Here is a 16,263-nt window from a genome sequence, read left to right as displayed (position 1 = left end):
ATGTTAATGAGCAGGCAACACAAATATTGCGTGCAGCCTGGGCCACGTTAAGTGGCCAATGGCACATTAAGTGCGCAGCACACCTACAAACATGGGCACGATTGAATATGTAGAGCAAAAAGTTGGAGTATTTATATAGAGTCATGGGGCATTCTTCTCTCAGTGGGTTGTAAATCTGTGGAATTTGCTGCCTCGAAGAGCTGTGGAAGCTGGAACAGTAAATAACTTTAAGACAGAGATAGACAGTTTCTTAACCAATAAGGGATTAAGGGGTTATGGGGAGTGGACAGGGAAGTGGAGTTGAGGCCGAGGCCAAGATCAGATCAGCCATGATCTTATTGAATGGCGGAGCAGGCTCGAGGGGCCGTATGGCCTACTCCTGTTCCTATTTCTTATGTTCTTATTTGCCGTTAGTAGAGACATGATTTATCCTTCAGTTCTGCAGCTATTGTGGGGTTTTAAGACAAGCTTGTTTGCACTAATGTTCATTCTGGTTACATTTACAGGGAATGTGCATTAGCTATAAAAGGGATAACGGTTCTTCATGCTGGTGAGGATCGAGAGAAGTCCGCCAGAAATGCTTTATTCTTGCAGCAACAGACAGAAACGAAAGGACACTTCCTCCTCCCAGAAAAGTCAGAAACACGCTTTAGGCAAAAACAACAAGAAATCCAGAAAGTTTGGGGTAATTTCTAGAACATTCTTATTGTGTAACTCAAAGATCAACGATGACAGAACAAGTGCCGAGGAAACCGATTCTGCTTCAAAGGATAGCGTGCCTGAAGGTGCTAGTGAATTATCTATAAATGGCCCCAAATTACAGGCGGAATCTCAAGCCCAGCACAAGGCCCCAAATGTCAATGTTCCTGCGATTCAAAGTGAGCTGAAACCGGGCGGAACTGCGGAGACTGGAAAGGATATCGGCAAGGAACGTCTCATTAAGGTAAATACATTGTACAGACAGGCACGAAGAAACCCCAGAAACTGCAAACGCTGGGGCCTAGAAATTAATCTCAGGCGCTGCGTGTAATGGGTGGACCATCCGATACTACCCGTTATACGCCCCACCCCAGGTGGATTTCTGGGACAGGAAGTACTGTGCTGGTCAGTCAATCTCCATGGAGACTGGTTATGACGTTTTGGATGTAGCCCTTTGTGATACAGTTACCCTGTCACGTTACAAGAACGAACCGATCTGCTGTGTATTTCCAGAATTTTCTGTTTTTGTACATAGATACATAGAAATTTACAGTGCAGAAGGAGGCCATTCCGGCCCATCGTGTCCGTGCCAGCTGACAAAGAGCCGCACGGCCCTTGGTCAGCAGCTGTAAAGGTTACATGTAAACCTATGAACAATGATGGAAAGGCAAAGAGCACCCAGCCCAAACAATCTGCCTCATCACAACTGCGACACCCCTTATACTAAAACATTCTGCACTCCACCCCAACCACTATAATCACTATCACTAGGCGGGTAGTGCTAGACAGGCTAAAAGGACTCAAGGTAGACAAGTCCCCTGGTCCTGATGAAATGCATCCCAGGGTATTAAAAGAGATGGCAGATGCATTCGTTATAATCGACCAAAATTCTCTGGACTCTGGGGAGGTATCAGCGGATTGGAAAGCAGCTAATGTAACGCCTCTGTTTTTAAAAAAAAAAAGGGGGCAGACAAAAGGCATGTAACTATAGGCCAGTTAGTTTAACATCTGTAGTGGGGAAAATGCTTGAAGCTATCATTAAGGAAGAAATAGCGGGACATCTAGATAGGAATAGTGCAATCAAACAGACGCAGCATGGATTCATGAAGGGGAAATCATGTTTAACTAATTTACTGGAATTCTTTGAGGATATAATGAGCATGGTGGATGGAGGTGTACCGATGGATGTGGTGTATTTAGATTTCCAAAAGGCATTCGATAAGGTACCACACAAAAGATTACTGCAGAAGATTAAGGTACGCGGAGTCAGAGGAAATGTATTAGCATGGATAGAGAATTGGCTGGCTAACAGAAAGCAGAGAGTCAGGATAAATGGGTCCTTTTCGGGTTGGAAATCAGTGGTTACTGGTGTGCCACGGGGATCGGTGCTGGGACCACAACTGTTTACAATATACATAGATGACCTGGAAGATGGGACAGAGTGTAGTGTAATAAAATTTGCAGATGACACTAAGATTAGTGGTAAAGCGGGTTGTGTAGAGGACACAGAGGCTGCAAAGCGATTTAGATAGGTTAGGCGAATGGGCTAAGGTTTGGCAGATGAAATACAATGTCGGAAAATGTGAGGTCATCCACCTTGGGGGAAAAAAAAAACAGTAAAAGGGATTATTATTTGAATGGGGAGAAATTACAACATGCTGCGGTGCAGAGGGACCTGGGGGTCCTTGTGCATGAATCCTAAAAAGTTAGTTTGCAGGTGCAGCAGGTAATCAGGAAGGCGAATGGAATGTTGGCCTTCATTGCGAGAGGGATAGAGTACAAAAGCAGGGAGGTCCTGCTGCAACTGTACAGGGTATTGGTGAGGCCGCACCTGGAGTACTGCGTGCAGTTTTGGTCACCTTACTTAAGAAAGGATATACTAGCTTTGGAGGGGGTACAGAGACGATTCACTAGGCTGATTCCGGAGATGAGGGGGTTACCTTATGATGATAGATTGAGTAGACTGGGTCTTTACTCGTTGGAGTTCAGAAGGATGAGGGGTGATCTTATAGAAACATTCAAAATCATGAAAGGGATAGACAAGATAGAGGCAGAGAGGTTGTTTCCACTGGTCGAGGAGACTAGAACTAGGGGGCACAGCCTTAAAATACGGGGTAGCCAATTTAAAACCGAGTTGAGAAGGAATTTCTTCTCCTAGAGGGTTGTGAATCTGTGGAATTCTCTGCCCAAGGAAGCAGTTGAGGCTAGCTCATTGAATGTATTCAAATCACAGATTGATAGATTTTTAACCAATAAGGGAATTAAGGGTTATGGGGAGCGGGCAGGTAAGTGCAGCTGAGTCCACGGCCAGATCAGCCATGATCTGTTGAATGAAGGAGCAGGCTCGAGGGGCTAGATGGCCTACTCCTGTTCCTAATTCTTGTGTTCTTATAACCAGAGCCATGCCATCTCCTGGGAGAGGCAAAAACCAGATTAAAAACCCAGGCCAATCTTGGGAGAAAAAATCAGGGAAAATTCCTCTCCAACCCATCCAGGCGATCGAAACTAGTCCAGGAGATCACCCGTATTCTATTCCCTGCAGTACTTGCCATTATATCTGCTCCGTCCAACAAAAGGTCATCCAGTCTAATCCCAATTACCAACTCTAGGTCCATAACCCTGCAGGTTATGGCACTTTAACCCATCCAACCATCTCTTAAAAGTGGTGAGGGTTTCTGCATCCACCACTCTTCCAGGCAGCAAGTTCCAGATCCCCACAACCCTCTGCGTAAAGAAGCCCCCTCCTCAAATCCCCTCTAAAGCTTCCACCAACCACCTTAAAACTATGCCCCCTCGTAATAGATTACTCCACCAATGGAAATAGACCCTTACTATCCTCATAGATGAGTATTTTTTCCTATCTTCTGAAGTTTGCATTATCAAAAGTCTGGATGTTGAACAATTTAACATCAAACCTGTTGTAACTAAACATTGCAAACATGTGCAGGTGGAGAAGAAATCCAGAAGGAGGGTCACTGTGTATAATTCATAGAACACCAACTGTCAGCACATCAACAACAACAACTTGCATTTATGTAGCGCCTTTAATGTAGTAAAACGTTCCAAGGCGCTTCAGAGGAGAGTTATCAGGCAAAATTTGACACTGAGCCACACAAAGAGCCATTAGGATAGCTGATCAAAATCTTGGCCAAAGAGGTAGGTTTTAAGGAGCATATTGAAGGAGGAGAGAGAAGTGGAGAGGTTTAGAGAGGGAATTCCAGAGTTAAGAACCTAGACGGATGCACAAGGGGCCAGAATTGGAGAAACGTGGTGATCGCAGAGGGTTGTAAGGCTGAAGGAGATTATAGAATAGGGGGATGGGCAAGGTCACGGAGCGATTTTAACACAAGGATTGGAATTTTAAATTTGAGGCGATGCAGGACCGGGAGCCAATGTAGGATAGCGAGTATAGGAGTGATGGGTGAACGGGACTTGGTGCGAGTTAGAGTACAGGCAGCCGAGCTTTGGATGAGCTGAAGTTTATGGAGGGTGGAAGAAGGTAGGCCGGACAGGAGAGCATTGGAATAGTCAAGTCAGCATACATGTGGAATCTGTTGTGTTTTCAGGTGATATTGCTGAGAGGCAGCATGTATGTTAGAAGAGGAGAGGGCCCAGGGGCAGCATGGGCAAGCCCACACTGCGATATGTGCACGCACTAGGTCCGTGCAGCAGAGCTGGTCTCCAGTTGTCCTGGTTAACCCTTGCCATTGGATAAAGGCCTAGCTCTGTCGAGCCCGTGTGGTGGCTGGTGTGTAACGGTCACCACACGTTAAAAAAATCCATGCACAGGCATCTTCCACCCCCTCAATTGGAGTTCAGGACTGGAACATTGGGTCCTTCATTGAAACATCTGTGAACTCGTGTGGAAGCAAGTCATCCTCGTTCGAGGGACCGCCTCTGATGATGATATTAGAAATAGAAGGGTGCCAAGGATAGATCCTTGGGAGACTCCAGAGGTAACGGTACTGGAGCAGGAAGAGGAGCCTTTGTAGAAGCCATTTGTCATATTGTTGGTGTACCGTGTCCCATCCAATAATTACCTTTAAAAGCAATGAAAAAAAATCCAGCACAGGAGATTCTCCATTTCAAGAATCTCTGCAGAGTTCGCACTACTGATACAAGTACAGAAGGAGTCGGGCTATTTACGAGCGATGCTGAATATGATAAACTGTTTACCACGCTGATCTTTGCTAAGTTTACTATTTATTGTGCTGTTTATCAGAGCCGACTGGTGGTGATTGGTTTATTGATGGAGCAGGTACATTGCAAACATTTGCAGATATACACAATGTACATTTGGTCTCATTTGTGTAACCTGCCATGGAAATATGTGTCACGGTCCCAACAACATAATAATGTGATTATATACAGTGAGGATTTTCAATCTAATGCATCTGCTTTGAACTAATTACAATAGTAAACAGTTCCATGAATTTGTTAATAGACAGATTCTTCCTGGGCCCCCTGGACCCTCTGAGCTTTGGAGGGTTCTATCACATGATCCTTCTCCTTGTCATGTCAGTGTCAGCTGTGGCTCAGTGAGTAGCTCCCTTGCCTCTGAGTTAGAAGGTTGTGGGTTCAAGTCCCACTCCAGTGCAGTGCTGAGGGAGTGCTGCACTGTCGGAGGTGCTGTCTTTCGAATGAGGCGTTAAACCGAGGCCCTGTCTGCTTTCTCAGGTGGGCGTAAAAGATTCCATGGCACTATTTTGAAGAAGAGCAGGGGAGTTATCCCCAGTATCCTAGGGCCAATATTTATCCCTCAATCAACATAACAAAAAAAAACAGATTATCTGGTCATTATCACATTGCTGTTTGTGGGAGCTTGCTGTGCGCAAATTGTCTGCCGCATTCCCTACATTGCAACAGTGACTACACCCCAAAAGTACTTCATTGGCTGTAAAGCGCTTTGAGACGCCCGGTGGTTGTGAAAGGCGCTATATAAATCCAAGCCTTTCCTTTTTTTTATTAACATGGTGTTGGACCTTTATCTGCAGACCCTGTCCATTTTGAAAAGCCCCAGAAATTCACGGGAAACTTGTGGTGGACAGCGGTCCAACATAACTGGTTTCTGGCCTCGTTTCCTCCACAGCACCAGGGGAAATAGGGCTGACTCGGGCGAGGCACAGAACTTCTGCTGATAAGATTAGCGATAAATCTACCACAAACAGATCAGTGTTTATTATTCGGGAACCCTTTTCCACAAAGCAAGAATAAGCCTTATTCTGTGGTGCTTATGATGGTCATATTTTACATTGATTTTATGGAGCCAACTTCTCCCAGTAAAGTAAAGCATTGTTCAGTTGCGCTGCAGACTGTTTATGCTGTCCCAATTATGCAATCGGATTTTATGTCACATTGCTTTAAGTCATGCAACTTCTCCAGAAAATTGTGGAAAAGATGCTGTGAATTGGAGGGTAAATGTACAGCAATATGTGGAGCTAAATAACGTACACAGTAACAGTGCATAAAGTATCCAGATAGAGCATAGTGCATAGAAAATAGGTGCAGGAGTAGGCCATTCGGCCCTTCGAGCCTGCACCACAGAATACTCTCAGAAACACTTGCATTTATATAGCACCTTTCACCACCTCAGGACATCCCAAAGCTCTCTACAGCCAATGAAGTACTTTTTCAAATGTAGTCACTGTTGTAAGGTAGGAAACGCGACAGCCATTTTGTGCACAATGGATAGAGTACCTGATCTGACCCCTGGTCTGTGCTGAGCCAGCTCCTTTCAGCCTTGGTGGCAGCATGAGCCTGACCTTTAACCTTAGTTGCCTTGATCCAAAGGTTCCCATCCTTGATCAGAATGGAGTGGCCTCCTACTGGAATGGCTATGTGTATGGACTTCTGGTGCAGTCCAGATTGGGCTCAGTTATTGTGCCCTCCAAAGTTGACTATCCCCTGACCTATCCCATGACTATCCCATCAATTCCCATGACTATCCCATCAATACTCACTGTCTAGGCTCAAATTGGGGGTATTTTTTACAATTCAGTGCTCTCAGTTGATCGCTTCATGTAACAGGAGTGCATATCGGGAATTGAGGGGTAGAGGTCAGAATAATGGAGAGAAAATCGTACAGGCCATGAATCAGTCGCACTGGTCTCCAGTTTTGCGACATATTGTGCTTAAAAATATTACTCAAAAGTAGACAAATCTGACTGTTTACGTCCAAGGATCCCGAGGGAAGCTGGAGATAAATAATTCCCAAATTCTGTGGAGGGGAAGGTTGTCCCATAGGATTGGAGGGTGAGCACTCGGACTCAGTGATAAGGAAGGAAACCAATGGCTAATTAGTTTTGGTAAATTACTGAGCCATAGTTTTCCTCTTTGACATGACTGGGTAGAAGATGGATGGGGCAGGAATTCTGCCCGCCTGACTGATCCAGCGCTAACATTGCTGGATCAGCCTAACTTGAATATTTGAGGTGGGCTCCTGCCATGCCTAAGGCTTCTGATTGGGAGCCCGCCCTATTTGGAGGGATGGGGTAGGAATGGATGCTTCTGCTGGATTTAAATGCCTGCAGCTGCTTAAAGGGAATCATGATAACACATTTGTTGGAGAAAGTTAGAGGGATCTATTGTAGGGCAGAGAGACCCCCAGGTTTCAGCAGCAGCACTGGTCAGGCTGCAGGCCCAGGTACGGGACAAGAGGAACAGAGGCCCTCAAAAGGGTGTCCACAGGTCCAGTGGAAGGAGGTGGTCAAGGCAGTCAGTCAACGACCCCTCACTTAGACACTCAATGCCGTTGAAAGTTTAATGACCTCACCAGGCCAGGCAAGGTATGACGATTTAGCCGTCACTTCTCAGAAGTCTGCCACTTACAACCAACTCCCTCGCACCATACTAAAGTACTTCAACAGTCTTAAAAAAGGGAGCTGCAGCCTTTTTAGGCCTTGTCAGAGCCTGAAACCTCCATGGATGAGTGATTGGGGTCTATATGGAGGCGGGAAGGCCTTTACTAGGTCCTCTCCCAAATCCTTTCATGCGCAAATGATTGAAATCCCAAATAATGCCATGGGATCGTTCACACTCAGAACAAGCAGACTGGGGCCTCAGTTTAACATATCCAATAAATGGAACTTTTCTACTGGAAGTTGTGTAGTAATTTTTTTTACAATGATGCGCGTCAGTGGCAAAACACTTGCTTTAGGTGTATTTTTTATCGTAGTTTACCTGTGTGGACTTGTTGTAACCTTCAATTCTGCACATGCACATGGGTGCTTGAGATAGTCACTACTTATGAATCCTGTGGGTATGTATAGTAAATATCAGTGGAGTCTGGAAATCAGAGTTTTACCAGGTAGTACTGAGTGAGAGTAAAGGTGCACATAGATCGATGATAGTGGTAAATTGTATGAATTTGCCCCAAGGTCTGGAATTCCCTCCCTAAACCTCTCCGCCTCTCTCTCTCTCTCTTCCTTTAAGATGCTTCTTAAAACCTAAGCTTTTGGCCATCTGTCCTAATATCTCCTTCTGTGGCTCGGTGTCAAATTCTGTTTGTTAATCGCTCCTGTGAAGTACCTTGGGACGTTTTATTCTGTTAAAGGCGCTATATAAATGGAAGTTCTTGCGCGCTCTGCGTGCCTCGACGCAGATCTATGCCCACCACCAATTCACCCTTTAAGCTGTGTGGCCTTGCAGCGCCCCAGGGGTCCCGTACAACCCGTGAACCGGCTTTCAGATTGAAGAAAGCACACATGCGTGGACTCTTCAATGGGCTCCACAGCCAGTTAAAGGGGCCGCACGGCTCCCCCCCCCCCCAAATATTTACAGGGAACAGTGCCCACCACACCTAAAATTCGTGTGTGCCCCAGACAATTTTCCCCATTGGTGTCTCGGCAGGAAAGTGTCTGCCCTGGGATTGCACATTTCATTCTTTTCTCAATTTGCCTACAAATTGCTCATTGATTCAGCAAGTATAAAAGCCATCTTGGCATAAATGTACTACAGAAATGGAATTCACTGCACTGGTCCTAAGTTCTTTGGATATTGTGACTTTGCCGTACTGAATCTAAACAAACAAACATGCATTGCTTTGGCAGGAGGCCGCACTGTGTAACTGGAGGCTGTATATAGCCACGGGAGAAAAGGAACTAGGGATCAGGATCGCGGCGGATGGGAATCGACCTTCTGCTATAACGGTTAGCCAGGTGATCAGCGGAGGGGCAGCTGACAGGTAATTCCCTCAGCGTGTGGGGAGTCCCTGCTTTGCAGGAGATCGCCCAGGTGTGCCTGTTGTTCCGTGATCTCGGACCAATGTGTGACCTCGGTTTGTGCAGATGGTTGAGTTTGATGAAGGTGCTCAGAGAGCAGTGAAGCTGGAAATTACCACCATCCCGATGCATTTGTACCAGATTCCCCTCTCCGCCATTAATTCCACCATGGGCTGGAAATTGGGTGGGTTCTATAAAGGGTAGGCGATCCGCTTTGCCAGATTACCACTCTGGGGTTAAAGTCAAAATTTGTGTCATTGTTACTGATTATTATTAAATATTGTTGTGGAAAAATATTTCCGAGACTGTATAATATATAAAGAGAGGTTTATTAAATCGGAGACAAAGCTTTGGGAGAAGTGTTAGAGACCCCTGTCTCTGAACCACTTCTCAATTTGGTATCTTCAGTGAAGTTCTTTTATCTTACAAATTACGTCATTTTACATCACATGCTTTAGCACTCGTCCTTAAGTCTAATCATCGCATTACAAGGTTTACAAAGCTTTTCATCCAAGGCTGAGCTCTTGATATAAACCATCCTTGCATTGTGACAGGGCATTATAAACAAGTGCAGGCCTTTTGGCACCGGTATGGACAAACATACCCAGCACTTATCTCTCCAATCGTTCATTATCTCACTTTCCTATCTCCATAACTCAAGGCCAGCATACCTTGAAGTCTAACTGTGTTTTTTTTAATATAAAGCACAATGCATCAGTATTGTCCCTTACAAAATTCATTAAAGTGGAAAATAAAAACAAATGTTTGGTCCCGTATACTAGTCAAGTATATGTCCAAAAATCCGCTCCAATAATATTCCCCCTTTTGGTCCTGGAGGATGTTCACGAAATCCAGATGACCACAATGATAGTAGCATGGTGTCATATATTCGTCCTTTGGGGTATGTTACTTCCCTGATGTTCCATATGTCCACCTTGCCTGTAGCTCTAGGCTACCCTTCAAAGATAGTGTTCGGTGTCAACTTCATCTGTTTCTTCATCCTTGGTGTCTTCATGTATTTCCATCAGGTGTGCTTCTTCTTCGGCGATTACACTGGCTACTGGCATCAGTCGGGCCATCATAACTTTACAGCAGATATCAAAACACCCAATAATACAGCAAGTAATTATTATTACAACCAGAATAATTACTCCATGCATACGATAGGACCCCCAGGATTCCCCTAACAGCCAGTCAAACCAGCCAGATCCTCCTGCTGTCGTGGATAACTTCTTTACCTCCCTTCTTATGTGATCAGCGAGGTTGGTTATGTTTTCTGAATTATCGGGAATGTAAGTGCAACATTCAGTTCCAATTAAGGCACATGTGCCCCCATTTTGTGCTAGTATCTAGGGCCATTCGGTTCTGGAGTACCATTGTGTGTATGGCTACCATTTCAGCCGTTATGCCCTCTATTGCTTCAGCAGTGTCATTAACTATCTGTTCCAGTACCCTCTCTAGGTTACGTAATTCATCCATGGTGCGTCCTATCCCGAATGGGAGCATCATAACCCCAAATAGCCACTCTACCGGGGTAAGATCTCGTCTTAGTCAACCTGGTGTCTGTACTTCTGCTAAAGTACGTACCCGTCTGACAAAAGGGGACCACATATCCCAAATAACAGGACTCCCTCCAGTCCTGTGGCAACCAGGGGTAGGCCTTATGCCCGCACACAAAATAAGTGCCATTGTATGCTGTTAGATTCGATTCCAATCTCTCTCTCAGCCCCCCATCGCCACCTAATCTTAGGGTCCCAGTCCTGACTACTTGTCTGATTCTTCAAACCCTCGATTTCAAAGAACCCCTGGTTTGTTGTTTCGCTGGCTATTATGTTCCACCTGGCGAGGTTAAAGTATCCTGCTACAAAACCCGTTTCCTCACCGGTCAGGTTTCTAGTGAGACAAATGTCAGCGGTGGGCCTTCCAACTCCTGAGGTGTTGGTCAAAACCAGGAACGGGGGTCGTACCGACCTATTGTATTCCGGCTGGTACCATCCGTCAATGCATCCAAAAGGTAACCCCCCCGATCTCCACGTTTCTTTATCCCCACCCTGGTTCCAAATATCATTTACTTCCCCTGTACCGTTTTGTCGCATTACCCACTCTGCTACTTGCGAAATGTTAAGGGAGATTGACCTCAAAGGGATGCCTCCTTTGCTATGTATGGGGATGTGCGAACATACCCAGCAACTGGAAAAGTTCTCATTTTGCGCATAAACATAAGACATGTACAAAAAGATATTCACATGTAACTCTCGTTTCGGTCTAGCTAGCAAGCCAGACCTAACACGAACTATGATAATCGCACCGATCGCAATATATAGTTTCATCTTATTACTCTATAATTAACAAATAGTCAAAGGCAAAATGGCCGTATGGCTTGCTTGAAGAATCTCTCGCTGTCAATCTGTAAATAGACAAACAACAACAACTAATACGTGTGCTAAACGGCTGGTTCAAAAACCTTAAGCTGGGTCCAATGCTTCCATTGTCCGCTCCCTTTAACATCGATGCAGGCACAAGTGTCCCCACTGATTATAACCTCATATGGTCCTATCCATTTTGGGGCAAACCCCGGTTTTCCCGGGAGGACCCTTACCATAACGCGACTTCCCACCAACGGGACTTCAGGGAGCTTTGTAAGCTCTGCTTCCGCGTCTCTTTCTTCCTGATTGTCCCTAACTAATTTACGCATCCCTTTTAATTGAGTACTTAGTTCCAAAACATATCGTTTTATTTTGTCTTTTAATGGGCCTACATCGGCCCCCCCCCCTGTTATGATGTTCTCTGGTAATTGCATCGCCCTTCCTGTCATTAGTTCATAAGGGGTTAATCCGGTTGTCCGGTTTGTCATGGCTCTTATCTTCATCAATATAATGGGTAATACTTCTGTCCACGTTTTTCCTGACGTTTGCATGGCCTTTGCCAGGGCGTTCTTAAGGGTATGGTTCATGCACTCTACCATCCCAGAACTCTGCGGGTGGTAGGGGATGTGGAATTTTTTGTTTTATGCCCATCAGCTGGCATATTGTTTTTACAATTTTTTTTTTCGGTGAAGTGGTTGCCTTGGTCAGAATATCCTTGCCACTGTTGAGGCAGTGCAATCACGTGTGGGGAAAGCTTCCACCCACCGGGTAAATTGATCTATAATCACTAGGCAATATCTTTTCCCATGGGATGGGGGCAAAGGACCTGTGAAATCAATTTGTACATGTTCCCATGGTCCCCGTGAACGGGGCTGGTGTCCCATTTTAATTTTAATGGGCCTGCCTGGATTATATTGTGCGTACGTAACGCATCGATGGCAATATTTGGCGATATCTCTCCCCATCCCTTTCCACCACCAATCTCTTCCAAGACTCCCGGTCATGGCCTCTCGTCATGAATGGGACAGGCCATGATGCAACTCCAATAAGGTATTCTGTATGCATTCAGGCGCCATTACCTTGTCGTTTCGTCTCCAAACGTTATCCTTCCCTTGCGTTGCGCCCTGCTTTGTCCACATACCTATTTCCTCCTCAGAAGTGTCCTGGTGTAGTTTCTCAATACTTATCTGTTCGTCTCGGGTCCCAGCGGCACTGACTGAGGCTTCCTCACACTCTTCCTGTTCTAATGCCTTCTGTGCAGCTAAGTCTGCAGCTTTATTTCCCTGGTGACTCAGCCAATCTGGACTGGTTCGGTCCGGTTCCCTCCTGTGGGCTTTAATTTTAATAACCGCTACCTGTTTTGGTTTATTACTGGCTGCTAAAAGAGCTTCTATTCTCAGCTGATGCTTTATGGGATGTCCGCTAGTTGTGATAAAACCCCTTCTCCCCCATGCTGTCATATAATCATGTACTATCCCGAATGCATATCTACTGTCCGTATAGATATTAACAATCTTATTTTCCGATAATTCCAGTGCCCGGGTGAGGGCTACCAGTTCTGCCACTTGAGCTGACGACCCCCCATTAATTCGCCCTGATTCAATTGTCTCTAGATCCTGGTTAACTACGGCCCATCCGGTACGAGGTAGTCCCTCTACGTATTTTCGTGAGCCGTCCACAAACAAGGTTTGTTCTGCGGTTTGAAGGGGGGCGTCTTTTATTCTATCCTTTTCCATATCCTCACATACCTCTTCGCAAAAGTGGGGTTCCCCTTCACCCATCATACCTTCTGCGGGGTTGTTTCCAACATCCCTAATTATGGTTACCGCTTTGTTGGGTGTTAAGAGGACTGCTTCCCACTTTGCCCGTCTCATATTAGATACGGTTCTCAGTTTTCCTGTGTTTAACATTTCTACCAATATGTGTTTAGTGTGGAGAATGATGTTTCCAGTCATCACCACAGGCTCGCTTAATTTTTACTGCCCAAGCTGCGCAATCTAGCGCGGCTATACATCTGGATTGGTAATGGATATTGAGGCTCCCGTGTCCACTAGCATCTCACATTGTCGGCCCTCTACTAGTGCAGATACATATATCCTTCCCTCCTTTTTACTTTGTACAGGGGCCGCCGGACATCACCGGGTGGCTTTGTATGCCTGCCACTGCTGGTATTCCTGTTCTGACAGGGTCCTTGTCTTATTAGGATAGCCATTTTTACCATAGCATGTCGCTTCCAGGTGCCCTTTCTTACCACAATACGTACATTGCTTTTCACTGCCTTTTCCTTTGCATTCCCTGGCAAAATGGCCCGGTTTTCCACAATTATGGCAAGTCCCCCTTTTCTGCCCTCCTCCTGTTCCCGTGGCAGAGACCTTTTCCTGCTTTATCTTTTTTTTTTCTAAACTGCTAAAGCTTACTGTTTTAGCCTTTTTACACCTTCACAGCTCACCACTCACCCAGGAGTTTGACCTGATCCCTGAAGGTATTTCTAAATTTAAAACTCTTTTTTTTTTTTTACTGAGCTAGAAGCTTTCGTGTCAAGGTTTTACACAAAGGAAAATGGGAACGTTTTAAAAGGCATTCTTTATCTCATTCCTAGACTAAATTTATGTCTTTCAACCCAATTGTATGTTTTCTTTCGACAAGTAAGTGAGCGTGTCAAATAAATTATTTTTTTTTTACTACCGGGACCATGTATTTTTTTATCTTTTACTCAACAAACCTATCCTTTGTGCAGTTCCTAGCTCCGTAACTTATCATCCGAATATATCCACACCTTCGTTTCTAACTTAAAATATAATACCATAAGGTTCACAGTTTCTTAAACTTCCCACATACAGGACAACACTACGAAGGGTTAAACAAATTTTCACTCTGTTTGGAAAAAGTGGGTGGAGCTAAAACAGGCAGGCAACTCCACACCTTCCCAAACAGGCTTTCATTCATTCCGCAGTCAAAATCACTCAAGTACTCTCTTCATTCAAAATAGACACTCACAAAAGTCTCTCTTCATTCGACAAAGCTTATGTCTAGATCCATATGTCACTTAAGATAGTCACTATCAGCTTTTCTTATGGCATTACGTAATTACGCAAGTTACAATTAATGATAGGAATTAATTAATGACCCGGGCAGCCCGCGTTTTACATTCCCTTCCTTACCTTCCATGTTCGCCAGTCTCGGATGTTTCCCTTTGTTTCTGTAATACTCACGGCCACAACTACTCTGTGGAGACCCTTTGTCTTCGCAACAAAGCTAGCGTGTTTCCTTACCACCGGAGTTTTCGGCTCTAGGTTGGAGTGATCAGTTCCCTTCCGCACCGACCTTATTTACTAAAGGGACAACTCAAACTGGTTAGTCAGCCTCTTCCCGCCATCTACTTACTCGTATCTTACACACTATCCCGTCGTGCCCGTACACCTCTCTTTTCAGTCTCTAGCACCAGATTCCAGATACTGTCTTAAGTGATCACGTCTGATCGGACAGCATCCTGTTCGTGACGCCATTTTGTTGTGGAAAAATATTTCCGAGACTGTATAATATATAAAGAGAGGTTTATTAAATCGGAGACAAAGCTTTGGGAGAAGTGTTAGAGACCCCTGTCTCTGAACCACTTCTCAATTTGGTATCTCCAGTGAGGTTCTTTTATCTTACAAATTACGTCACTTTACATCACATGCTTTAGCACTAGTCCTTAAGTCTAATCATCGCATTACAAGGTTTACAAAGCTTTTCATCCAAGGCTGAGCTCTTGATATAAACCATCCTCGCATTGTGACAGGGCATTATAAACAAGTGCAGGCCTTTTGGCACCGGTATAGACAAACATATCCAGCACTTATCTCTCCAGTCATTCATTATCTCACTTTCCTATCTCCATAACACAAGGCCAGCATACCTTGAAGTCTAACTGTTTTTTTAATATAAAGCATAATGCATCAGTATTGTCCCTTACAAAATTCATTAAAGTGGAAAATAAAAACAAATGTTTGGTCCTGTATACTAGTCAAGTATATGTCCAAAAATCCGCTCCAACAAATATACTCTGTTCTGTATACATCACTGCATTCGAAACTTTGTCTGGAAGGAGTTGAAGACCCTGGTATCTGGTATTTATGTGGGTCTATCACAGCGTTCTTTGAGAATTGGAAACACTCTACTACTCAACGATCTTGCAATGATGCTGTGCAGTATTTGTACCTGAATGTTTCTACAGTTGTCTGAAGTCCAGTATCTACTGTTTTCACCAACAATAAAGAGCGTTTAATCGGGGTTAGAGTTAAACACTCGCCTGTAGCATCGACCATTTGTTCAAACCTCATGAAACTTCAACATAACTAAACTCTTGCATTCTAATGACCAGATTTACTCGCAGAAATTACAATGACAAGCCTTCTGTAGACTGCACAGTACAAGGCTTTGTGCATTCTCCCATTGCGTATGATGCAATGCAGAAACCAGGTATCACATGTTGTTAATTATTCTCCCACGATGTTTTTCAAAGTATTAATTTGAGATTTCTTTTAAACATGACATTTAGAGATGGGCGTCTCAAGCCGGGAGATAAACTGCTCGAGGTCAATGGCTCCTCACTGACTGGACTTTCATTCCAAGAGGCTGATTTTCTGATACACTCAATAAAAGGCTTGGTGGATTTGGTAGTTGCAAGCAAAGTAAGTTGCATAAGTTGATTAAAAAATACTTTATTGCCATGAATGTGCTCTACCCGAATAGACAGTCCTGGGGCAAATCTCCTTGGCACTGTCCTTTGTATTGCTTGTTTTGCTCTTTACCAGCGGGCACTACCTCCCCCCTGCTCTGCTCCACCTCCTCCATTAGAGCGTTGCCGCATCAAAGAGGGGGTAACGGAGCGGAAATGTGTTCCCGCCCAGTCGGGACGGACTCTCTGACGATTGGGACGTTGCCCTGGTGATTTTTGAGGCAGGGAAGGTACCCGCCCCGTTCCTATGTGAATGACG

General features: G+C 44.8%; 1 protein-coding gene across 1 annotated transcript in view; it reads left to right on the top strand.

Moving 5' to 3' along the window:
• The first annotated feature begins 544 nt into the window (after positions 1 to 544).
• The window catches only part of il16 (interleukin 16), a 124,973-nt gene continuing 109,254 nt past the window's right edge, over positions 545 to 16,263 (top strand). Inside the window, exons 1-4 of the mRNA XM_070858677.1 lie at positions 545 to 932; positions 7,995 to 8,005; positions 8,748 to 8,881; positions 15,825 to 15,957. Of these exons, the coding sequence (XP_070714778.1) occupies positions 545 to 932; positions 7,995 to 8,005; positions 8,748 to 8,881; positions 15,825 to 15,957 (666 nt within the window). The remainder of the gene's footprint in view (positions 933 to 7,994; positions 8,006 to 8,747; positions 8,882 to 15,824; positions 15,958 to 16,263) is intronic.

This window comes from Pristiophorus japonicus, chromosome 17 (genome assembly GCF_044704955.1).
Source record: "Pristiophorus japonicus isolate sPriJap1 chromosome 17, sPriJap1.hap1, whole genome shotgun sequence".
Taxonomy (NCBI): domain Eukaryota; kingdom Metazoa; phylum Chordata; class Chondrichthyes; family Pristiophoridae; genus Pristiophorus; species Pristiophorus japonicus.
This window is presented reverse-complemented; position numbering and strand designations above follow the sequence as displayed.